At 34.7% G+C, this 26,719-nt stretch overlaps 1 protein-coding gene across 7 annotated transcripts in view; it reads right to left on the bottom strand.

Annotated features, from left to right (window-relative positions):
* Positions 1-147: 147 nt before the first annotated feature.
* Positions 148-26,719, bottom strand: part of WDR11 (WD repeat domain 11) — a 47,616-nt gene continuing 21,044 nt past the window's right edge. For 6 of the 7 annotated variants that reach the window (XM_087766798.1, XM_087766799.1, XM_087766800.1 and 3 more), the window contains exons 11-29: positions 26,542-26,626; positions 21,206-21,312; positions 18,938-19,013; positions 17,451-17,559; positions 17,000-17,124; positions 16,429-16,576; positions 15,451-15,557; positions 14,863-14,977; positions 12,930-13,101; positions 11,247-11,355; positions 10,399-10,461; positions 9,109-9,174; positions 8,165-8,336; positions 7,804-7,899; positions 6,296-6,461; positions 5,286-5,383; positions 4,143-4,288; positions 3,225-3,304; positions 148-2,379 (exon numbers count right to left, since the gene is read on the bottom strand). In XM_087766798.1, coding sequence (XP_087622924.1) covers positions 2,222-2,379; positions 3,225-3,304; positions 4,143-4,288; positions 5,286-5,383; positions 6,296-6,461; positions 7,804-7,899; positions 8,165-8,336; positions 9,109-9,174; positions 10,399-10,461; positions 11,247-11,355; positions 12,930-13,101; positions 14,863-14,977; positions 15,451-15,557; positions 16,429-16,576; positions 17,000-17,124; positions 17,451-17,559; positions 18,938-19,013; positions 21,206-21,312; positions 26,542-26,626 — 2,198 coding nt within the window. In that variant the 3' untranslated portion in view covers positions 148-2,221. Of the gene's footprint in view, positions 2,380-3,224; positions 3,305-4,142; positions 4,289-5,285; positions 5,384-6,295; positions 6,462-7,795; positions 7,900-8,164; positions 8,337-9,108; positions 9,175-10,398; positions 10,462-11,246; positions 11,356-12,929; positions 13,102-14,862; positions 14,978-15,450; positions 15,558-16,428; positions 16,577-16,999; positions 17,125-17,450; positions 17,560-18,937; positions 19,014-21,205; positions 21,313-26,541; positions 26,627-26,719 lie in introns of those variants that run through there. The other variant, XM_087766805.1, reaches the window with a different exon arrangement.

Raw genomic sequence — 26,719 nt, 5'->3', positions numbered from 1 at the left:
AAATGTGACTAATATGTATAAAGGGTAATCACTTCCTCTACTAAAACCAGCCCTGAGCGTTGTGCCAGTCCAGAAGGAAAAATGACAACAATTACACAATCAGCACTCAATCCCAGTGCAACAGATGACATTTTAAATAAAGACACACAGAGATTTTAGAAGTTTGGTTTTATTATTGTAGTGTGACCACATTATTATCTAAATAAACTTTTCAGTCACTTTTACACTCTATTTTCATCATAAAGGTTTCAATAGGGAATGCCACACAGTAGTCTGCAACCTTCACATTTAAAAGTATATAGAAACATTCAGTATTAAAAGGCCTTTGCAATGTGTTTCTTTTAAAAGAACATTAGATTTATAAATCCAAGTGTATATTAAAGCAGTTTTTTTTCCAGAGACCCATTGACAAACAATTCTACGTGATCTGTCAAAGAACAAGTTTGCGCGTGCTTACGTTAACTCTGCAGTAACCTTGTCTGTGAGTACTGCTACCAAAACCAAGAGCAGGAGTGGCGGAGTGTTGCAGTAGTCAATGTGAGCCAGAATTTAGCCCGTTGTTAATGACAGTTAATTTTGCTCAACTCTGTTGCTCACCAGTTAAAGCTTAAGGCGTATTTCATTGTGTACTTATTTTCCCATGCTAAAGTAACTATATAAGCATTGTTCGTAATACATCGAACAGAAAATATTTTATGGTGTGTGTAAGATGTGGCAAGAAGAAATAAGATACATTGCAGTTAAAACATTTACTTTTCCATTTAGAGCAACGAAACTCACATTTCACAATTTGTATAAAAAACTTCATTATTGAAAAGCCTAACCTTTCAAATTTTATCAGAAATGCTACTTTAGATTTGAATTAAAAGTTTTATGGAATTAAAGAGATATCCCAAAGCTGGTGCTCCTCTAGGAAGGAGCATAGAATACGTATCCACAAATACTTGAACATAAGGGGAATCCAATGGACTATTACTTTAAGTAGACAAGCCCTGAATTACATTCAAATGAGAGATCTTTTATACGATATGATTCTTTTCACTACTGCGTACTAAACTTCGGTAGCTCCAACAAACTGGTAAAAAGAATAATTTTGTTTTTTAGCCAAGACTAATTTTCACATGCCGCAGTCTTCAATTTGCAAGGGCAATTTAACATCAGCATCCACTCCTCGGTTGTAAAATCTCTCAGTCAACCAGTAATAAATAGAAAAGATATATCTGACATAAGAAACAATAATGAAAACAAGTACTTATATACTCAAATACTGGCACAAAAATGAGAAAAGATGTTACTGGTGGCATCCTTAAGTATCTGGCCGATAAGCTGTGTTAGCATAAAAAGTATCTTATTAAAAAGCCAACATTTTGGCTTTCTCTACCTATTGTTAATCACACATTCAAATAACAAACAAGACAATAACTGAGGAGACAGCGTTAGCAGTCTCCTGAATATTCTGCAGGAGCCTACCTTGCTGCTTTTGAGGTAGGATCTTCTCCCATCCTTTGATCCCATGAACCAGTCAACACAAGACAGAATTTAGTCCCTAAGGTGTGCGGGGAGTGCACACTTAAGAATAACACGGAATATAACAATACTTTAATTGAAAAAAAGGACGTTTCATTGATTTTTGGAATGTTAGGAAACTTTCATAAGTAAACATGTTAAAGATTCCATTCCAGACAGTTATGAAAATGATGATACAGTGAACTGATTTAAAATAACAGTAATTTTAAACAGAAATATTGGACTGAGAAAACACAATGTTCCAGGAAAGAACTGTGTGTTTTGTGATCTATATTTATTCTTTAAATATATTTATATTTTTATAGTACAGATTGAATCATTTATACATATAAATACAACAGTAGTGAAGAACTACAAAGATTTGATTATTAGAAGTAAATGGAGTAGACTTTTACACAGGTATAGAACTTCTTCTCCACATTTTAAAATTTGATTTCTGCTACAGTTGAAAAAGTTGGAAATGTTCTTGTATAATTTTATGATAGGCTTCGTTCCCCTCTTGTGAAAGTGAAGACAATGTTAACATAAAAATAAACATAAAACAGTTCTTAATCTTGCCTCCACACACATTTAACAATATTTGCTCAAATCACACATATCAGCTATTACAGTGATTCAAGAGAAAAAATGTATTTTCACACAGTGGAATCTCAGTCTCACAGACAAGCCAAATCTCCTCATAAACATAAAGTTCTTACTCTTGTGTCACCTCATCTTTAGGCTGTTTGAGCTCCATCAGTAACTCTTTACCAGTTTCTCCTGCTTTTGAGGCAAAGAGAATAGCTCCCTGTTTAAAGCCCAGGAGCTTCAAGCTTCTGGCATAATCTGCATACACAGCATGGATCAATTTATGTAAATGAAGCATTAAGGAAAACACAAATAAATAGCAAAATGAAAAAACTCAGAATCTTTTTTCTTTCTCCTCACTCCTTAGCCCTCCCAAGCTGAAAATGCTGAACACTGCTGCCAATTGTGCTAATCCAATATTTTTCAGCGCAAATAAAGACAAAAAAGTTGCTTTAAATTCTACTATTGAATGCATATTAGCATTTATCAGGCAACATGCAGAGTGCTATAAACTAAAACATACATTTCAGATACACATAAGTACCTACCATAATACCATGTCATAACTTGCAAAAGAAATTAAGAAATTGTAAGGTCATACTACAAGATTTGTTCGTTAATTCGAACTGGAGTTATCTACGTAACTTATTAACCTTTAATTTCCTTTGTTTTCACTGTCTCAAAACTGACTCCTTCATAAAGGTCTTCAACCACTAACACAGTATGCTGGTGCATAGAGGGGTTCAACGCAGGATTTTTTCCCTGAGATACAGTGCTTAAAAGATAACTGAACCACTGATTTCACTAGACAGTCTGCAGTAATAATTTCCAAGTTCTGCTAAGACCATTTTATCATTTGTTCTTTTCTCTCCTATGTTTATTTTTTTTCACTTTTAGTTTGTTTTCCAGTTCCACTGGCCTCGCAGAGCATCAGGAGGAGGTAATGTTATAGATTTATGCAAATGACTCCTTTTCACTTGTTTCCTCATACTTCCTTCAAATTACACAACCTGAAAAATAAAAATAGGAACTCCTGTTCCTGTGCAGACTAGTTCATTTAACATTGGCTCACACATACTCACTGTCTATGAGTACACAGATGCAAAAACAGGATTTCGGAAAAAGGATATTTGTATCATCATTAACTTCAAATACCCCGTACTTCAGACAAGCTTCAACAAATAAAGCCGCTCTATCGAAGTACCTCATACTGTTAAATGGAAAAAAAAAAAAAGAATAATCCGTTAGGACAGGAAAATAGAAAAGTATTCCAAGACATTGCATCAAAACACTTGCACACAGGCTTTCTAAAATTTTGTACCTAGGTCTGGAGTGGTAAATCTCTTCTGCACTGAGGGCTGAACAAGGCTTTCAAACACCACCAAGGTTAAACAGTATCACCATTTAGCTGCCACATATTCACACTCTCACATCACACACTGCTCTCAGTTTCCAATGTTGCTCTCCCTTGCTCTCTGCACCTTCATGCTTCGTAGGCCTTGAGTGTTCGCTACATCACAACAGCGCTGAGTGCTTTCCTCATGGCAGTGAATGCTGCTACCCTGCTCCCAGGCGGTACGTAGGAATAAGTCATACTGCTCCCACGTGCTGCCTCCTGCTCCTCTTGCACCCTTTACTCTGGCACTGCCCTCTCCCCAAGCTGCTTACGTCCCCCCCTTCCTCCTTGCACTCAAGGAACTGACATTTGATGCAAAATTTTTGGAAGATGAAGGCTTAACTTACTCAGAAATAATCATAGGTACTATAAATTGTTACTGCTTGGTCAATGGCTTCTAAGAATCTTAAAGCCTGCAGTAAATTTAAGTTCCAGTATATTTCCTAAAATTGCAACAAAAACATCAGTTCCAGCACGCAGAAATGACGCACTCCTGAGGATAAAGTTAATTAAAGAAAAACATGCTAAAAAAGAAACAAATGTCAGAAATCAAACTGCAGACCTCCTCCTTCCCCCTTGACTTCTGTGTCACAAGTGCTTAAATAACAATTTTGGACAAGACAAAATACAGATTGTGCTGTTTCAGCTTTACCTGTGCAACATCTCTGCAACTTTCGTAAAGCATCCAAGTGACAAGAGGACAAGAATGGCTTTAGACTTCTGGTTGACTTGTGGAGAGCAAAGGTGATCTACCCAACGCTTTAACACATCAGCACACTCCTCTGAGTTCAAACGAACCTTTAAGAGATGGGAAAGCCAGTTACAAATTCTTGGCTGCTAATTAAAGAGAGCATTCTGCTTTGGCTTCACTTTTTTCAGTGAGAAACTTTGGACAGCAGTAAAAGCATTTGAAGTTACCAATTTTGTTATAGAAAGTACACTACTAATCCTTTGAACGAATACAATATAAAGAAAAAGAGAAATACACAGATACAAAAAACCTCCACTCTGGTCACTCCACATTTACATGTCATTAACATTATTTTTACCACACGGCTTTACTAAAACCTCAAGTATCAAGACGTTAGAAATCTTTATCCTTTGCTGAAAACTTAAGGACATAGCATCTTTATTTTTCTTACGAGTGGGATTCATCCATTTAGAAAATCTGAGTGTGACTTTTTCCATACTTTCTGCAGGAAACATAACAGAAACTTTACTTGGAGACACTGAAAGATCATCCTTACTGACTCCTGTCCATTACAATATGGAGAATTAATGCCATGTCTTGGTGCTTTTACTGTAATAACGTCTGCATACCGAAACAGAAGTTGGTGCAAATTTATGTGGTTGGTGCTAACTTTAAAATCCACACAGAAGCTACATGAAGCTCAGCACAAAGTCACTTAATTGCCTAATTACTTATCCACTTCCAAGAGTGGTTTTTTGTAGTTTATTATGAGCTCTGTACTGCTGTAGCTATATGCAACTTCACAAATCACTGCTCAGAAATTAGAAAATTGAATATTCTAACCAATTTTAGGCCCCAATCCTGTCACTTGGATGACCAGGGCAGACCTTTGTAGTCAAAAGGCTGAAGAAGAACCTGTCAACACTGACTGAACGGACTGGCTTGTTATAGCTTAACACATGGAAAAGAACTGATGATGATATTTCAAACTGATTTTTCAGTTTTTTAATCTTGGAGAACTTTAGGACCCTTATCAGCCTTCGTACCTCCATAGAGTAAGGAGGTCATTTGTGTTAGCAGACTGAAAATTAAGAAATTCCCTACCTTTGCAAGCCATGCTGCACGATTCCATTCGCCGTAAGTTTGCAAGTAGCGACAGGCATCAGCAGCCTTATCGATCAGACACAGTAACTGCACACCCTCTGGAAAATAAAAAGCACACTATATAATAAGTTAAGCAAAAAAAGAGTTGCTACAGAAGTGTGAGCAGATCTTTCATCCCCAGGAAAAGGATCTCTCTTACATCCTTCTTAGCATATGAAGATGTTGAAAAACCCTAATTTCTACCACCTGGCTCTCCACATAACCGGGTGTCAGTTATCACATCTTTTTCTTGGGCTACAGAGCTTAGAAGGACCTCACAAAAGCTCTCATTTATCTTTGTCCTAAATACAAATGACAAGGAGTTCACTGGACTTCTCATCACAAAGAGATAACGATCTTTGTAAGTGAAATAAACAGATTTCATAAATAATTCTTTATTTCAATTTAATGTTGTCCATAGTGTAATTATTAACAGTGAAGCATTAATTGTCCACAGAGTGGAAAGTATTTTTTCCAGACAAGCACAGACATTTGTACTTTATCTGCACGTCTTCGAATATTTCAGTCAATCATCATATTGTGAACATCTTTTGCATTACACAAAATTAACCTGTACATGTAAGAAAACACACTTTTTGAAACAAGTTCTGAACTGGAAAGGAAACTAAGTCTGTATTTCAACTTCAGTAATAAGAAACCATTTTTTAATTAATTCTTTAATTAGGAAAGTGGAAAATACGTAGTTTTATGTGCTCAGCCTCTTTTAGTGCAAACAACTGCTAAGAGAATTACTCTAGAAATACATTTTCCAATGAAAATGAATCAGAACAAGTTGAGCTTTATAACTGAGTTACTGACCATTTTTGTGTTAACTAGTGTAGGTAGTGCATACTATCACATATGCAACACATAGGATCTATTACAATCTTCTGCTCTCTCAACTCCATCAGCAGCCTTAAGATCAGAACTACCAGCTTATAAGCAAACATAAAATTAAAGTCACATTTTACCTGCGAGCTTTCCATTGGCTATCATGTTGGTTGCTACCAGTTTAATGGTACTTTGAGATGGACCTGATGAAGTGACAGTTGTGACCAAGCAAGCTTTCAGTGAATCGCAGTAATAATGTGCATTCTCTGAACTTGTTTCTAACAATAGTTGTACTGCTCTGTCAGTCTGGCAAGACAAAAAAAAAACATATGAATTTGACCACAAGATATTCCCGTTTAACAAAAGTCTTCATATTTTTACCCTTTTTAAGACATGGAACAAACAACAATGAAAGTTATTCTAAAACAGACTACAAAAATATCTACCAGCATAGTAATAATTAAGGTTCTATTTCAGCAAAACATCCTTAGTAAGGATAGCATTTAAACATCCAACATGAACATAACGTTTATTCACAGCCTAAAATTTCTAGAAGATACCAAAGAAAAGTTTAATTCAGAACATTTATTTCCTTGTTTCCATAATCTTTTGAAGAGTTCTAAAAGAAGACAAGCATTTAAAATAAGCAGAGAAGAAATAAAATTGTAAAGATGCAGAAACTGGCCAGGATCTCAAGGACTGATTAAATACCTGATATTTTAAAACAAAGGTAGAATTCATCCATTTAAAATGTTAGATACAGCGGAGCACCTAACCAATGGGACTCATTATACCGGCGGCAGACACCTGTCTCCGAATCAAACGAATTACTGCAGGCATGTCATCTCTGCCTGTTATTAAAATGAGATGCCTAACTTTTAGAGAGGTCAGTTTGGTGAGGTCAGTCAAGCTGATGGCTTAGATAATTACAGAAATAATGAAAAGCCACATTAAATACATATTGAAATACACTGATTCAATAAACTGGTACTTTTAAACTTCCATAATCTGGCATTTTAAACAGGCTGTCTACTGACAAAATATTTCTGGCATCTTTTACTGGTAACATTTGTTGATGTGCTCAGTGGCATAGAAATCATTTAAGTTCGAGCTACTAACACCAAAGCTATTTTTGGAAATGGATGCAGCACAACCGCATTAGTAGGGAACAGCTCATGATATATACTGTACAAATGCAACAATATTCTTATCAGGGCATCAGTGAGCAGCTCTGTACAGTGTTTCACTGCTCAGTACAGATCTGCCAAAAGCTTAGACATGTCCTTTGTTACCAAAACCGAGAGTACTAAGCGCAGACTTAGTTATCCCAAAGATGTTGTTTTTAAGTTATTTCTGAGAAACTCAAAATGTGATTTTTCTTTTCTAGTCACCATATGGAAAGAAAGATTTTTATAGGGTTCCCAGAAAAATTAAACATTCTGAAGCAGATAATACCAAACATTACCATATACCATGTCATTACATTGATTCTGTAGTGTAATAATGTATTAAGACAGCAAAAACTATCCACTGGGTGAATAAAAGTATGAAATAACACCCATGAGTTAGACAAACCTTTCATTGAATAGGTTAAGTACATAAAATGGACAAGGAAGAAGAACAAAAAATTAAAATATTACCCACAAACCTGGCCCAAGAGAAGAAGCTGATCAGCACATTTCCTGGTATGATCATATGTCGATCTCTTCACCTCCTGGAGATTTACCCTTTCAAGCTGGAATTTCTGCATGAAGAAGGAAAAATATTGTAAACATAAGACTACCTTAAGAAGTAAAAATAAGCATTTAAAAAATATGGAAGTATTTTGGGAGTTCCAAAAATCTCCCTATTTTTGAAATAAGAGGGAGTCTTTTATTCCAGAGTTGTATGTTACTAGTAAAAGGGAAATATGTATGGTGAAAAGCTCTAAGATAAAAAGGTTACAATGCAGAGCTTTTAATGTTCTGATCACATTCTTATTAAATATATTTTTGAACTCTTTGAAATACCTGGAAGTAATAATTTTCACAGAGTATATCATAGCATATATCCAATGGATTAACCAACTGTTCTTGAAGGATAGCTGTGTCTGTTGGTTTTGCAGGCTTTTGCTGGGATAAGCTGTGCAAATAGTGGGCAGCAATAGTCCAGAAATGCAGCTCAGATTCATCCCCATACAGTCTGAGAAGATACAAATCAAGATGTGAAATAAGTTTGTATTTTTTCATATATCACATAAAAATACGACACATTTTAAATATCTTTTTACAAAGACCATGCATTAGTGCGGGCACCACAAGTACTTTGCATTATCAATGGGACAAACTACAAGAAAAGATTAAGGAATGACATTAAGCAAGCTAGGTAAGTAAGAGGTTGGCCAGAAGACTTACAATAGCAATTAAACTCAGTGAAGGTTCAGCATATTAACATGTGGCAATTGATATTTTATTATTATTTTACACTTAATCACTAATATCGTCTTTCTATGACAAGAAAGTTACTAAGTTTGAAAAATATCTTTGAATATAGACAGACTAAAATTAGCTACAGTTTAGGTAGAAGAACAACAGAACAAATACATTTGAAATAAAAACCAGGCCTTCCTCTGTTTGCACATAATCTATTGCGTGTTGTGTGTTCTGAAATACATTTTTGGGCATTGTACAACTAAATGCAATGTAGTTACCAGAACTGCATTTATGAAAGTACCACCAAGACTGAAGGAAGTTCTCTACATCCAGCAAGCAAATAAAACTAAGTGTTTCAGTAAGGTAACATGTCCATTCTCAGTCCTGAAAACACTCTAATACGTGGGTAACAAAGGACTTTAGGAATTGCACTGAGTTAAAGGAGAATTAGCTGAGTACTTAACTTCAGCACATTCATACGCATTAATAGGATCAAGATTTTATTAGGAAACATTTGATATAGTTATCTGAATCTCTACTACCTGGCAACTAGGAGACATCTTTGCAACAGAGTAAAATCCGGATCAAGCAGAAGTTTCTTTATGTCACTGCAAAAAGAGAAAGGCATAAATAATTTGTAAAATGCTGTCCAAGTTTGTTTGTTTTTGAATACAAATAGGATATATCACCTACAAATTGAAAAAAAATCAAACCAAAAAATACACAATTTGTTTTCTGAACTGAGAAAATGCATCTGTCAAAACAACTACACCAGGAAGTATACATCATTTGAAATATAGCTGATCTCAAGGAGCAAGTCACTCTACCAGTTTAAATACAAATAGTGAATCTGTCAGGAATCCCTTATTCTTATAATAAAAGGAACAACCACAAGGGTGTAGACAAAGCTATAAATTAGTCTGCAGTGATTCTGCAAATTACAATACTAATTTAATTACAAATAATAATTTTGCAACTATGTAGTGCCATAGCATAAGAGATCCACATGCATGAATTTAGGTTTTCTACATATGTTTCAGACTGGATAAAAATATGCTAAGTTATCTTTTACATCCTACTAAGTGAAAGGACAAAAGGAAAAGGGAAGAACTTCTGTTTACTAGCTTCAAATATTATTTTCATAGTTTAAATGGAATGTCAAAACCTGTTTTTGGTGTAAGCAGAGCAATGTGCATGAACATTACTCTGGAAGAGTATCTTCAATAAAAGATTTTTAGAATTGTTTGTCTTTTCTTCCTCAGAGCTTAAATATCTCAACTAACATTGGAGTATTTAAGTAGCAGTGTCCAATACAGTCTGGGCCAACATCAAAGAACCAAACACCACCGAGAAGTATTGCATAAAAAAATTACAAATGCTCACTGGTCAATTACAAATTATACACTAACCCTAATCAATATCTTTAAAACTCTTGTTGTCAGCCATTACTACGGTAAGTCAATGTTAAAAATTCAACACTGACTTCCATCACACTTCATATATTCAGAACGGTACATTTTGACTGTTGAGTCAGTATTTAACAAACTACTTTGAGATAGTTTGCTTATTTTAAAAAATATTTTTGAGATTGTATTATGGTTTACTAGAAAACATAGAAATAAAAATTTAAAATCTTCAATGAAATTAATAAAGCACCACCTTTAGGAGTTACATTAAAAAAATTAACCGTTTAAAATAAAAGCTGTCATTACTCAAGCTTATCTTTAGAGAGGCAAAAAGCATTTTTTCTTCATTAAATTGCCTCAAATGTCTTTTTTTTTGCCTTCTCTGAATTCATTAGCTTACTCAAATATTAATAGAAAAATTCTTACTTGGACAATGAATTCAACTGCTCTTGAAGAAGGTTTTTAATATTTTCATTCTCTGGATAATCACTGGATTAAAAAAAAAGAAAAAAGAAAAAGGTTTCCTGTATTACCAAAATGACAGAATTATCTGAAATGGAAGAGTATTACTCGTAGTAGAAAAAAACAAGAACATCTGTGAAACAGTCTTTCATAGTCTTATGGTAAGCCATTCATGCAAGATTCTTTGTCTAGTTACTAATTCCAAAATAGTAATGAACAATTGTTTTCGCTTTCTCTCAACCTCAGAGTCAGTGCCACCCATCCTTCTTTTCTCACTTTTCTTCATTAACCTTGAAAGCAATGAAAATGACAATGCCTAGCCCATCATTATGTGACCACCAACAGTACACAAACACAATGAAGGACACAGAAAGGTGCTCCTACTATGATGTGAACTATGGCTCGCTAAAAGTAAAGACATGCCTGTTAGACTACCAGAATATCACTTTCAGTTACACTTTAGGAACCAACTCTGACTATTCTTACATTAACTTCTTGAACAAAGAGAACACACAGTTGTCCTCCGAAGTAATATAACCTGTAAATGACAGCAAAATATTGCCCGTATCTTAAAGTAGAGAGCAGTTTTCAATAGCCAAGGGCTACTGGAAGTCAAAAGAAACAAAATACTTGACCCTAAAGCTGTTTCTATTTATTAGTTTTAGTAATAAAGAGTGAAGCTATCATCTTTTTGACTATCCCAAAGTGAGAAAACTTATATGTCTAACAGTTATTTGCACAGAAAGACTACTAAAAGATGTAGAATTTAGAAGATAACAATATATTATATAAAGATATATATTTCTCCTTACATGTTTATAACATCTAGAGAATATTTCTCATTCCATGGCTGATGCAACAAGAATGCTTTTAAAGCTAATGAAGCCCTTGGAACAAGCAGATAGGGACACCATGCAGGTTCTGAAACAAAAAGAAAAGATTCATTGTTGAGTGGCTAATGTGCAATAACACTGCGTTCAGTAATCATAAAATGTACCACCTTGTTTGCAAGCACCAGAAGAAAACTATAAATCGCAGGCTTTTTGTATACGCAGCATGGGTTACTAGACATAAAAGCTTATCTTTACACTCAAGCAAAAACGTTTCATAGAAGGTACAGGGTTATCAACCATGCTCAAATGAGGATTTTGGGACATTCCATATTGAATTTAGCCATAGACTCCTGGAATACATTCTACTGGCATTAAGTAGAGCTGTCTATGATGATTATTGCTACTACAAGGACGTACTGGAAAAAGTACATCACGGTACATTTTGGTATAGCTGTATGTTTTAGTTTTACTTTGCAATCGTAGTTTCTACAGTATAATACAAGGATTAATCCCCATCATCCCAAAGGGATGTTGTGAAGTTTAATACACATCTATATTAGCACAGAAATAAGATGAAAATTATAGTACTCTCTGTTGTCATACAAATTTAAAAGTCAGTATGTCTGTATTCAGTACAAGGCTTGGATGCTAAGCAGTAAATGCTACCCAGTGACCCTTGAGTAAAACAAGTACCAACCAGCTATATTACTACACATTCAGCAATTCCCTGTACTTCATATGCACTGGATGATGTAGGAATCTTGTACATGTGATTTTGTAATTAAAAGATTAGCACAGCGTAGAGGCAGGACAGCTAAATCACAGGCAACCTTAACCACGGCGTATCCGAATTTCGGTGTGCTTGGTTTTAGAACATTAATTTTTATAGCTTAATATTACAGAACATTCATTTGATAGTAAAAATAGCTGTGATAAATTATGTGTTTTCTCAAACATCCCACACCACAGCTCCTCACGTCACAATTTTGTTTATTACGTATGTCTTAGTCAGAACCCACAGGTTTTAAGGAAACTGTATGAGTAAAGGCAGGATTGACCAAAAAGACCAAAACAAAAGCAGTTATTTGGAACACCAGTAATAAAAAAATAGAAAAATGTAGCTTAGTTAACTATTTAAATAGCTAAATATTTAAATTCTTAAACATATGGCAAAAAAAGTCAAACAGCACTAATATTACTATTTTAGAGTTCAGTGGGAAAAATCTACTTTGAAAAGCAATGAATCAGTCTACAAACCATCTTAGATACCTGGAAATACCAGAAAAGACTTTTTCACACATTAACAAATGTTTCAAAATTATGTAATGAATAGCAGTCACGTAGGTACTGATACCCAACTGACGTACCAATCCTTTTTAGGTCAACTTGCTAGACATCTGTACAAAAAGGTCTTATTTTGTTAATTTATATTCCAATTAAGATATTAAAAAAGTATAGTTTATTTAGGAGATTTAACTTGTACAAAAAACCATCCACATGCCCTAAGACTAAAAAATTTATCTGCATCTATGAAAACCACTATAGGGACACCTAATCTTCTACATATGACAATTCTGTTCTAACAGAAGTCCCGAACATTTTTATAGTCCACTTTCAAAACGGAATATCTGGCAGCCAACGGCAAAAAAGAAATCAACATACCTATTAAGTCCTGCTCATCCATTCTAAAACACGACGGTTTCATGGACAAGTCTAGAACTCTAATGCACCCATCATCTGATGCCAAGACCACTTTGTCTGACGTGCACCAGTCCACATCCAGGATTCGAAAATTGACGTTTCTTCCACTTCTTAAACTGCTCACCATTTGTACCTTGAAAAGTTGAGTTATTTTTCATTTTTAGTAGGCTCTCCATCACACAGTGTAAGACTCTGTCACACACCCAAGAGGCATACCACAAAATTTCCAATAAAAGGTGAAGTTAGTCATAAATCATTTTAATGATAGTGTCTTCTGGAGCGTAGGGAATTTAGAAATCTTGGAGTAGGGCACATGGTTGCCCTGAAACAACACTTTTTCCCAATTGAGAGCCGAGAAAACATCCTTTTGAGCACAGCTATACAGCTGTCTTTTTGTTATCTTTTCTGACATAAAATTTCTATGGTCAACTGGTGGAAATTTACATTCCCTCTTTAACTCCAGTCCCTGAGCTAGCACACATGCATCAAGGCAGAAGTAAGGTTCTCATTAATTAACTCATGCTCTTCATAAACATATACTTTCTTGATAAATACTGAACTTGTCTAGAAATACATTTAGACAATCTACTAATGTAACATCATGGGAATCGGATGTTTTATTATCCACAAACAATACACAGATAAGCAAAACCTTCTAAACTGCACTTTTAACCACAGGTCAGTAGTTAGACATTTTGTAACCCAATTAACAATTACAATAGTTAATATAAGGAAATATTCATAAAGCCTCCGCTGCAATCAACATTCTGCTGCTTCCTTTCACTTGTTCTAGAGCAAAGCATAGAGTTAGAGAGGTGTAAGCTACAACAGCTCTAGAGCATGATTACTCTTAGGACTGAGAGAATTAGAGGAAAATGTGGAAATATCCGATAACTGGTTATAGGCAAAGGTGAAGTTCTAAGGAGAGGATTATACGGATAATAAGACTGAGACTATAAAATATTTCTACAGATATTCTGAAAGATTTTCAGCTGAAAATGTGAATTAATTTTAAGAATGCTTTCATGTAGGAAACTCTTTCGCTTGTCCCAGAAAAAGAGCACGAACAGCTATAGGGGGAATATCCCATGGCATCAAAACTATTCAAATGTTCTTCAAGGAGAGACTTATGGGATAGTATTCTGCTCTGCCCACAGAATTCACCGTTGTTGGTCATATCTGCTGTGCAACTCCTGTCATCAAGGGAGAGTTTAATATTGCTCAAATTAAGTGCCTGATTTCGGACTTGGTGCTCGCTACAAAGTGAACAGAAAAAAATTAAAATTCCTGTTTCATACCCTCATAACTTGAACTTACTCCTGAGGGCTAAGTTAGAACAGTACAATTATCTTTCCTTCCTCATGGTACTATAATCCCCTGAAAGACCTATGAAGCAAACCCCTGAAGAATTCTGAACATTACTACAGAATTTTTTAATAAGATGAGAAGCTAGACAACGTTAATTAACAAGTGTCTAACTTTCTGGTATTCCCTAACAAATTAAATCCATGCATTGAAGAATACATACTCTTGAATATGCACAGAAGTTAAGAAACCTGTGGTGAAAATACTCTCTTATACATAGATTAAATTCTAAGATTGAGGACCCCCCCCTTAAATTTTCAATGTCTGCCTTAAAAACACTAGAAGAGAATGACAAAGAGTATCTCAGAGACATCGTCAGCTTTATGAGTGAAAGGTACTTTTCATTGATGACAGCTTAAAAATGCTTTATAGGAACTAAAAGTCTTCTGAGAAAAGCCATACAACTTTATTATACAACTGTCAGCAAGAAATCATGACTAAGTAAAACTTAATGCCCGACTCATCCCGATTTTCAGAAGTAATATGTGCATTTTGCGAAGAAGCACATATCAAAACAACAGACGCTTACTTCTTTTGAATCCCAAATTTCTACTCCATCGTTGTACATTGCAAGAAGTTTTTGATTTCCTTTCCCTGGGGCAAAACGTATCTTTTTCACCCAGCTTCGGTGTGTAGGAATCCCCCTAAGAAAAGAATAGCACAAGATTAGTATCAATCTTTCTATACCTGATATTGTGGGTAGTTAAATCCTTTCCGTGAACGTTGCAGATCATATTGTACAGATTGAGGAGAACAATATACACACACACACACACGCACGCATACAAAGATGGCTATCCAAATTATCTTGAAAACTAAAAAGACTAAATGCTTGAAATAAATACTACAATACTTAACATTTTATCAGAAGCCATTGCAGATTTAACATAAGAAAGATATCTAGCTGTTTTAAACACTTTGATAAAAAGTTACTCCATCTGAAAACACAAAAGATGAAATTGTAACACAGTAGGCATTTTCTGAAATTTTATTTCAAAATACTTGCATTTTGCAAACACCCCAGAGGACCTCCTACAGCGAAGAACAAAAATGAAGGGGGAAAAAACATTCTAACACTCATTATCTCATGTTTATCAGACTTAATTTGCATTCATACCTGGATACTCTAGCTTTCAAATCCCAGAAGTTTAAGTTTCCGTCAACGTCTCCAAGAACAAGGATATCCCCTTTCCAGGCAATACATGTAATGCTACCCATACTTCCCTGGAAATATTTAAGCAGCAGAAGAAAATCTTGTGATTAATAGAGCCAAACATAGGAACAAACATTTCAACATTAGTATTTCATTTTCTTTAAATATTATATGACATGACAGACCAAATTCTACTCAGTTAAAACAGAAACAATTCTACTGAATACAAGCATTTATCAAGTCAGTCATATTTGCTTCAATATGCTTCAAAAGATGTTTCCTTGTAAGAAATTTTGGGTTTAAAAGCAATGGAAATCACTTCTCTGTCTCTTGTTGCAAGGAAACACCAACATGACAGACCTCATTAAACATAACACTAGCATATACTAAAGTAGGAAACAAAAATAAAAGAATTCCTATTTATAAGTTCAATTTATCAAAGTCTTCAAGAATAACTAAAAAAAGATTGTTCTTCAGAGTAACTGGGGGAGGTGGGGAATCAAACTTAAAACTCACAAAGAGTTCTCTGGCCCACTCAAGCCGTCCTCATGATGAAAGATAAAATCCCTTGACAGAGCATAGTCATGTTTCAGTAACATCCTCTTTGTTATTCAAGCTTTTTGTATATGCTTTACTAAAATTCTTAAAAATATGTCATGTAATTTATTCAGAAAGCAAGTCAGGGCCTATGAAGATTCTAAATTGTAAAAAAAAAAAAAAAAAAAAAAAAAAATCACGTATTTCAACAGGGTTTTCAACAGAAAAACTAAGATTGTGAAAACAGAATTGCTACTGTTTTTGCAGTTGGAATTTTTATTTCATATTTCAAACTACTGCATTAATGACCACTTTCCACTACAAGGCATATCCCTGATTTTTTTTCTGGCAATCATATCCAAGAAAAAAATAAAAGTATTAACAATATAGAAAATTGGAACTCACATCAGGAGGAATTCTTGCACTGTCTTTTACTGAGTTTCCTTCTACTGTGAGATGATAAACTTGCCCATCAGCACCTGTAAACACAAAGTGCTCTCTGGCAGAAATGTTCTGGCTCAGCTCCGATTTACTTTCAGCTTCCTGTAACAAGCTTTAAAGAAAAAACAGAATGAGACACAAGTATTTCTTTCTGGAAATTAGAATTGCAAGGCAAATTCTCCTCCCCCAGGCAGCACAAAAATGCATATAACCTTCAAAACAATTTATCCAGAAGCAATGGTTAACTCATTTATAAACTTGTGGAAAAGTTCAGGGGCAAGTAAGAGTTTTACTTCAAGAACCAGGTAACTAATGGACTGCTACAGACACACCTGAGAGAAACAGGTACACTGTTTCTCTCATTCAGCAGCAGATCAAAGTTCCACATCTCAAAGCTAAAGGGAGGCCCATAAAGTTGCTTTGCCTGGTACGTACTGAAGAATCAGTTCCAAAATATTCTGTTCTATAGAACAATGGCACACGATGGAAAAACAACAACTGATGCAGAACAGCATGATATCAGAATGAGAAATACCTGATCACAGAAGATTCTACGCTACTAACTTCAGTGTCTGATGCAACCGTCTGCCGGGCCATGGCCTCACGGGCTGCTAACTGCTTCTTCCTTAGGCTTTTTAAATTATGAGAAGGTGACCACTCCTGTGAAAAATTGTCCAGGAAAAATGGAAAAGACAAATGTTTACTCCCTGAATTTACTGGAGATTTTGCTGTTAATTATAATGATTTCAAGGAAAATTGCTTTCTATGGTACCTCCCTCCATCACCCAAGGAGCAGACCAGATTTTTCCACTAGCACCTCCTTTTTTCTTGCCTCTATTTGATGACAGATGAAAACGGAAGAGTGAAAGCACTTATCTGTACACTACAGATCCAGTAACATTTTGCTGCAAAACTGTTCATAGATTTTTATACTGTCTCAACATATTACATTTAATAAATAGTAAGTATCAGATTTTATTCCTTACCAAAGCAGTTGCTGTAGGGAAGTTTTTAGACATTTCTCTGAGCAGAGTGCATGTTCTGACATCCCAGATCTCCAGTGGTTTGTCTTTAAATACTACAGCTAGATACTGCCTAAAACAAGTAAGAATTTACTACATCAAAAGTAATCATTCCATTTCAATCCGAGCATTTTACTTCACACGTGTTGTTTCTATCAGCACTCTGGAAACCCTCAAAAACTAAGAGAAAGCAGAGTAAATTAATTTGTCTCAAATCCCACTCCGAAGCTTGTGATTTCCTTGATTTACTCAGGTGCAAAAGACTGTCTGAAAAAGCATCCTCCTTCAAAGCTAAAAGAATTAGAAATCTCTGTCAGGTACTGCTCAATTACTGTAAAGGAGACAAGGGAAGGAATTCAGAGAAAGCAGCAACACCTCTAATCTAGCCATATTCAGCCCAAATTGATGACTGCACCAGATATCAGAAAGACATACCAAGCCTTTAGGTTGGAGAGATTTTTTTTCTCTACTCCAGGTGCATGTCAGTTCCCTAATCCAGTGATAAATGAACATAAAATCCTCTTACACTAAACCACTTGTCAGTCATGTCTTCAGAGCTTTCATCTGTGGAGCTAGATGAGTAAAACACCTTCAATCTACCACTTTTCACATGTAACTCGAAAATACAGAGAGGCTCTGCAGCTATATGTATTCTTCTCAACTGCATTAATTTCTATTCAAATGAACTATCCTTTCTTGTTCTCACTTAACATTCTAGTCTCTTCATCTAAGCCCATGGATGTTCTTAATTTTTAATGTATTAATAAGACCATTATATGGTTGAACTCTTCCAAATTCTCTGGAACACATACATACTTCCAAAAATATTCCTATGCAAGCTGGAGAACATTAATTTTTTCCTTCCACTGTAAAGAAAAAAACTTCTAAAGTTCAGAGATAATGCCTTATTAAATTCAATGCTACTTTAATTTCATTTATACAGGAAACTAAAGCAATCTCACAGAGTAATACTGTTGTTATTTTTGACCAGGGCCTCCTGTCACAGGCCTGATCTCAAAATAAGCAGGATTTCATGGTGAAAAATCATCCCGCTTTTAATGCCAACCTTCCACTTTTAAGCAAGTCTTAAGTTAGAGAAAGAGGAACTAACTCATAACATAATCAAAGTTGACAGAAACTGTTCAGCACTTTTACTCTCCTTAATATTATCAAAATGTCTGTTCAGTGAACACAATTCTTAAAAGAACTAAAATATTAACAACTGACCTTGCAATGTGATTGGATCCTCAAGTGACAAAGTCAACCACAGAAACATTCACAGCTTTTGCACTTTGAACTAATATCCTAAAGTATTTTTCTCTTGATGCTGTTGTACATTTGTCTATACTCTCTGTGCTTTTTTCCTGGCATTTCTATTATTTTTATTAAGTCGTGAGGATCTGCATGCAGTACAGTAAAATTTATAAACTTCACAAAGCTAATCTACTTACTTCAAATGAGACACCTTTATCATTTCAATAGCTGGCTCGTCATTGCCTCGCTCCCCACGAAATGCAATGCTCCTGCCTGGAACACAACAACATGGGAGAAAACAGAAATAGTTACTAAACTATATGTAAATATAGAAATAGTTTATAAACTATTCTGTTTATAAACAGAAATAGTTTACAAACTAAACTAGAACATCTCCGAGTAACCTGCCTTATCTTACATCACTCTTGTCGTTGTCGAAGTTTTAGTGCATTTCAAAGGACTAAATATAATGTTAACTCTACTGTCCAATGTAATACCTGACTGGCTTCCAGAGCACAACGACTGAAATTGATGCATAATCAGCACTATGTACATACAGAAAGAGAGTTCAGAGAATTATTATTTTCCACTCAAAGCCAATGAGGTATACTCTTGATTCCCCAAGGAGGAAATTCATGAGTACATTTCAGGTTTTGTAACATAAATTAACTCTGCCATAAACTAACATTATATTTAGAAGTCTGAAAGTATTTCCATGCTGAAGTATTAACTCATTCTACATTTAGCAGAACTATTCTTTCTCTCCAGCTAAAAGAATGAACACTGCTGAAAAGCCATAAGAACTTCTAATCTTATCCCCAACAAAATTTTGACCCACCTGTAGGAAGTGTTGCAGAATTAAAGGCGTTACACATATCACTAAAATAAATAATGATTGACAAACACCAGGATATTGCAGCATCTCCTATGCAAGTTTCAAAGACAGTTAGCTTTCAAGGAAAATTCAAGTTTCCAAACTTCAGCCACTCCTGTGGCTACTCATAGCTAAAATACTTATGCCAATTACGTGAATAAATCTAGTTATCAACAACACTAGTTAGAGCTCTCGTGTCAGAGGCCAGCCTGCAGGAAACCTTCCAGATCTATTTCCTTCATTGGTGATCAGACACCATAGGAATTTTTTGCCTTATTGTTGTTCAGAAACATAAATGAGAATTTTGTCAAAGTGTTCATGAAGTAAATACAAATCAGCACAGCCTTCCTAGAACTGAAATAGAAAGTTGGGCTAATTAGTGATGGAAGACCCAACGATCAAACAGTTAAGTAGCTATGCCTTTCTTGTAAGTTTTAAAAGGGGAAAAGTAACATTTTTTTTAAGCAAAACATACATTAAGGTGTCAGGTATTCACATTTACTTGGAACTTGGTTGCCTGCAGAAATACTAAGCCTTTTATCAGTTATATTTATAAACGCTTCAATACTGATTTAGAAGTGAAAAATCAAAATCCCATTTTACCTGAAATTAATTTTTAAAAATGTATCTTTTCTATTTTGATTTTAAACAAATGAACAAAAGACATTATCAGGAAAAAAAATAGAATATTGTTACGTTAAAAGAATAGCCTCTTTGTGCAGCACCCTGTAAATGCAAAAATTGAGACTTTTCCATAAGCTTAATTAAAAAAAAAAATCACTTTATGCTACATAAAGCAATTCAGAATTAGCCATGAGTTACAAGACTCGGGCTCTTCAATTAGAAATTAAATCGCTCCAGGTTTTCCCGTTCAAAAATAATTTAAAAATATTGAAGTGCTTCCTATTTTGGGCTGTCTAATCTTCCAAATTATAACTCCTCATATTGTGCAAATATTGAACTCAATCACAAATATAATTGTCATCCATTATAAGGCCAGAGTGGCTGAAAAACACACACAATCTGACTGTTAGTTTTGCTATCGACTGTATCTTTTTAAAAGTTATTTATTTTTTAACCCTTCCAATTCTTCATAGAAGTATACCCACTTTACATTCAGACACACACTCAAATTCTGGCCATGCGCCTGGCCTACTTTGAAAAATTATCTGTTGCTGATACAAAGCACAATAAATGGTTGAACACTATTTCAGGTGCACATGAAACAATGGGTGTAGACTATGACAAAACACATTTGAAAATGTATGCATTTTGTGAACAAAATATACCACTAATACCCAATACTGTGTGAATGCTTCTAAACCTCCTGCTGACGCATATTCATTCTTTTAATAAATCAAACCACAGACATCTTTGTGAAGGTGTTGTTTCAAGTCTGTCTGTAGAGCAATAGATAGAACACATTACGTGGCTTCACAAGGACAGAAGAGCAGAACCAGTTAAAAATCCTCTTTATTATTTTATTTTGTTGTGACAACAGAAGGAAAAAAAAATGGTAGTAAGAACTTCTATTTGTCACTCCCCAGCAAGTCTGTTAGCCTCTTGTAGAGATTTCTCAGGAAATACTAACCTGTTGGTAGGTCCACCAGCTGCAGCTCATTCCTTACTAGCCCCATATTGTTAGGTGTTGATGTGGCAAAGGAAATAAACCCAGTCAAGCTTATCCACTCAATTCCCCTGTCATCAGAAGAGAGCACACGGAGCATGTTAGCCGAAACATGTGAATGGCTAGAATAGCCTGGACTGAAGTACAGTAATTTTTTTTCATATATGTTCTTCAATTTGAAAACAGCACAGAAGTAATTTTCTACATCCCATGGAAACACTACATTTAAGCATGAAAAGAACCTACGCATTTACAACTATGATGTAAATATAAAGTTACCAAATTAAATGAAAGAGCAGCTTTCTTTTCAGACTACACTGGTTCTTGTTTGGTTAAAGCAAAAATTTCAGTTAGAAACACTGGTAACTTCTGTGAAAATCCCTCACAGATACTCAGCACCAGAGTGGACTAAAATCAGTGGTTTACCAGATGGGAAGAACTATCAAATAACTCCAATTTGCCAGCATAAAGAAAGAGCAAAATACTCATATGGATAATAGGGTGCAGAGATGTGATTCTTTCAGGCCAGAGAGAGGAGAAACAAAGATGATAGAATAAGAGAGGCCCTGTAGAGATTTCAAAGGCTATCACAAAAGAACTGAGCAACCTGATTTTTTTTTTTTCTCTTTTAGATCATGCCAAGGCAGCCACAAACCAAATTACCTTGAAGTCTTGCAAGGATGTAAAGTTACACAGTATATAACATATTGTCAGCACATATGGATTCTAAGCAAATTCTTGAGATATACCACAGGCCACAAGAAGATAGAAAGCGGCACTAGGTGGTACTGTTCCAAATCAAGATAGTCCTCCCGTCCCCATTTCCCACACACACTTTATGCCAGCATAAATAGTTGAGTCCTTTATCTGTGAAATAAATCAAGGAACTAATCTAAAAGAAAATTTAGACTGTTCTAATACATACATATGCCTGAGTTCATTTTAACATGGATAAAAGGATTTAGGTTTTCCTCAACTCCTTCAAACACAGATTACTTAAGAACTATTTCCAGGACAACTAAGTTTTCTGTTACATCAATTGTAAAATCATAGTCTGTTTTGCAAGGATATATGCAAAATGTGAAAAAGATAAATAACAGTATTTATGATTTACTGTCAGTAAATCCAACTCACATTGTATTAAGTAGAAGTTTTCCTAAATGCAATGTAGATGGTGAAAGCAAAAAGCACTTCCATAATATTTTGCACATACAAGCTACAGCCATATTTATCTTTATTTTTTTAGTTCGAGCTTTAAAAAAAAAAAAAAAAAAAAGAAGCTTTATTCCTAAGTCCTCAAGTAAAGTTAAAAATTTAGGACCCAGTCCTTCTCCCACCAGGACCTATGAAAGTTGAACCTATAATTTCAATGGAAATGAGTAGTATCCAATTATTAATTGAAACATATATGTGTGACATTGCAAGTCTTCAAAGGGTCATAAATACAGGGAGCTTTCTGAAATGGAAGAAATATGAATTCAGACACTTTTCTAATTGTTATCTATTATTCTACTATGCTTTTTGGAAAAAGCACAGAATACTTGTAATGGATTGTTATTGCCAGTAGTTATTCACCATTCTCATTCAAAGACCTGAAGCATTTTCTGTACTTCTTTCATCAGCTCAGATTTAACAGGACAAGTCCTTTTTCTTTGCTGCCAGCTGCCCATCTGTCAATACCAATAAAATTCTACAGAAACCCAAGACACTCATAATCAAAAGGAAACCTTAGCTTAGCTAACTGCTTGCACCTGAAACAATATAATTTTTGTTATTGTCATACATGTAAATTGAGAATCTGAAGACAGTGGTTCAAGTTCTAACGAAGGAAACAAGTAATGCCTTCCCTATTGAAATATGTCCATTTGCAAAATTTCCTAATAAAGGACATCTTTGTCTACTAGAATTAAGGGTTACATTCAGCTGTAAACTATTTCTCAGACTGGATCCACTCTTTTAAAATATGAAACTCAGAGATTCTGTACATTCAACTTGTCTCAGTTAGTGCAGGGGTAAGATTCAGTTGTTTTGATTAATATTTCCAATGCAACCACATTACAGAGTGTACTGAAGCGGATAAAACCACAAATGACTCTTCCAGTTGGGAATGGATTGTTTTGACTTTATGACAAGGCAGCTGCTACTCAAATTAATTATAAGAATTTTAAGAAAAAGGTAAAATTGGAAATAAAACCATATCTTAAAGAAAACTGTATTAAAATCTCAATCATATTATCAGAAAATACTCTCAGCCTCAAATTTTATTACTTAAAAAGAATTTTCCTTGTACTTCAAAAGTATTTGTATGGTCTACATGTTCAAAAGTGAACGTCAGCAATGGAACAAATTTTTCCTTTTTAAGAGATAGGTTAAGAAAAAAAAATTACGATTAAGTGCTGAACATGGTACATCCGAGATAATTGTACATCCTGTAATGGAGACTTCTGAATTCCATTCCGAATACACAGGATTTCATTGCAACACTGCTCACGCTTGTCAGGCAATGCGTGTTTACTAACGCACAGAAATAAATCGAGCACACCAACACCCGTATGACAGAAGTGGTAGGTAGTTTTTCATTCATCTTTCTCTACGCGAGGAAAGTTTCTTTAAGGTGGTGATGAATATTTGCAAAGCAGTCTCCCAAAGGGGAGCCAGCTTCAATTCAACTGCTAAAATTTGGATGTAATGCAGTAATTTCCAAGTTTGCCTGCAGGCCGTACCCATTCTTGTTACAGTCAGTGAGATTTTAATTATAAAAATTAAAACTGTTGCAATCTTGAACTTGCTGAACTTCAGCGAAAACAAATGAGAAGCACTGCTCTGGTCATAGTTATCTATCTATCAGAATAAGCGAAAGTAGCAGTGAGAGGCATTGCAAATGCACCACTTCCACTGAGCTCGAAGCTACATTGCAGGCATTTTATTTATGTCTCAAATATATTCTCCTCTGCATTGAAGATGTACTATCATCTCCTATCTTACCACAATAGCTTAGATTGCTCCACTTAAAAGACAGAACAGGTATGAGGCTTAGTCAATTCATGGTTCTTCTAATTCCTCTTGGTAATAAGAATTAATTGCATTTCTTTGTATCCTGAAGGAAGACAGACTGACCTCCTGCTTGCAGCTTCTTTCAGCCAGCACACATGCTATAGTGACCCTTTGTTTTTTCCCCTCACGCACGCTCCTAGCAGCAGCCTGATTGCCTTTTCCTCTCTGTGTGCTCTGAAGCATTTCTGCTGCTTCTTGCCTCAGTCTCCTAATAAAAACCAAATTAAACTCAAAGGAAAAGTATTTACTCACATAATTCTAAATAGTGAAATAGCTAAGTAATAATCACAGACAAAATGAATATTGAAGGTTACTCACAAGGATGAACTATCTTAAATGGAAGAAAGAAAAACAATTCGCCCTACTCCTAACCACAATACAGAACTGCAAAGTTTAAAAATAATTTAAAAAAAAAAAAACAGTATGCGACTATATATGTAGCTTCTAACAAAGAACACTTTAATCTCAAGAAAAAGTCAATTGCTAGCACCTAGACAACTCAGAGGCCACTATTTTAGCACAGCTGATATGTAAAGGACAGTTGCCATTCCAAAGACCTCAGTTTTATTACATTCTTTTCTTAAACTTACAAGGCACTGAAAACTCTGCTGGCCTTGAGTTACAATTTCAGGGTATTATCAATTACATACTAAAATAATGATGTTCCCTAAAGGTGTATTTTCAGTTAAAACTGAAATAGAGGCGTTATCCAATCTATCTTCATTTTACAGGTAAAGTAAGAATTCCCACTGAAAGAGACACTGTTGCACTCCATGAATATTAATTAAAAAAAAAAGCTACTGTGCCTTATTCTACATTGCTTAAAGCACTCCTTTGAACTTGTAAGACTTATGCAGACAGTCACTAAGACCATTAAGAGTGGGACTGAGGAAATTAAAAAAAATATTTAAAAAACTTACCCAGGTAATAGCTTATGACTAAATAAAATTCAGAGTCATTTTAATTTTGTTCTAAAAACACTATTTGTGCAAGGACAGTTCCTAGAAAGACAACGTATTCAAAAGTTGCAAAACCTTTGCAAAGTGAAAAGCCCAAACTAACTAAACTTCCAATAAGCCTAAATAAAAGATAAAGAAATATTTTTTTCAAAAGCATATTTCCTCCTGTCTCCCCGTCTTCTTTTTTTTGTTTGTTTGTTTCTTTAATCTGTGAAATGTTAGTAGTGGTTTTAATTTTGAATTCTATAATTACCTAATGAGAAAAAAAAGCAGTATTCGCTTGTGCTGCATAACAGAACATAAAATGAAAATAATTTTGTAAGTAGTTAATGGTATGAAACAAAAACTCAAATGGTTTAGAACAGAAAGAAAAATTCTATTCTTACAGTGCCTACTAATCACACCATAAACGTAAATATACTTACGTGATTTTGGTGGTAGATTCAAAGCAGGTTTACGTAATGAATTCTTAGAGCTATCTATGCTCAGACACCTGTATTTTTCTTATCTTTTTGTAGAATGAACAGTAAAACGAAGACCTTACACTGATGAAGGCTTCATGCCACAACTCTGGTACAAACTTTTACTAATATTACTACTAAAAATAAATATTTTATTTTCCATGCTTAAATCTGTCTAGAAATATGTATCCAGCAAGCACCATCTTGAATATCTTTGCCTTTAGTTATCCAAAAAGTTATGTCATTGTGTACACAAAAACACACAGTACAACAGCGTTAAAACTTACTCTGATCCTTACTTAGGATTGATAAATACTGAGTCTTTAAAATCTTGTAACGATAAAATTATTTTTACTTCAGTTAGGACTAGAACTGTCTCAATAGTAATTTCAGCCCCAAGGTGGCAAAGTAAATAAATCCTGATGTACAAACCAGAATTATTTCAAAGGACACAACCTGTGAGTCACGACAGTTATATAAATGAGACACTGTAATAAAGTTTCTTGTCCTAAAAAGTCTTCTCTGTACTACAATGCACTAAAGAAACTGGAAGTAGCTGATATGCATCCTAGATCAGCAGGCACAGATACAATTCAAATATTTAGTTCAATGTAATTTTCACTCTAATTTTTACATACTTACTTATGTTACTGCTTATACATAACAAAGATACTGTTAAGGTAGACTACTTAACAGGCAATTTTCTTGAGCATCATTAACAAGGAAAGGAGACACGCACATTGCTGGTACAACATTAGTTAGATGTTTTAACGTTTGTCTCCCAGAAGGATTATAGTAGGAATTAAAATTAAAATTAAAATCTTACCTGACTTCACAGGAATGGATGCTTAACTCTTTGTGTAAGAGTCCACTTGTAAGATGAAACACCAGGACAGAGCCATTACTTGTACCTACAAAGAGTGATTTTAAAAAAAAAAAAAAAAAAAAAAAAAAAAAAGTAGTCTTGTTTTATTCTCCTCTTCCATACTTTAGTGAAAATGCAG

The sequence above is a fragment of the Nipponia nippon genome, unplaced genomic scaffold, assembly GCF_047370975.1.
Source record: "Nipponia nippon isolate SJK-2023a ecotype South Korea unplaced genomic scaffold, ASM4737097v1 scaffold_3, whole genome shotgun sequence".
Taxonomy (NCBI): domain Eukaryota; kingdom Metazoa; phylum Chordata; class Aves; order Pelecaniformes; family Threskiornithidae; genus Nipponia; species Nipponia nippon.
The sequence above is the reverse complement of the archived record's forward strand: the minus strand, read 5'-3'. Positions and strand labels throughout refer to the sequence as shown.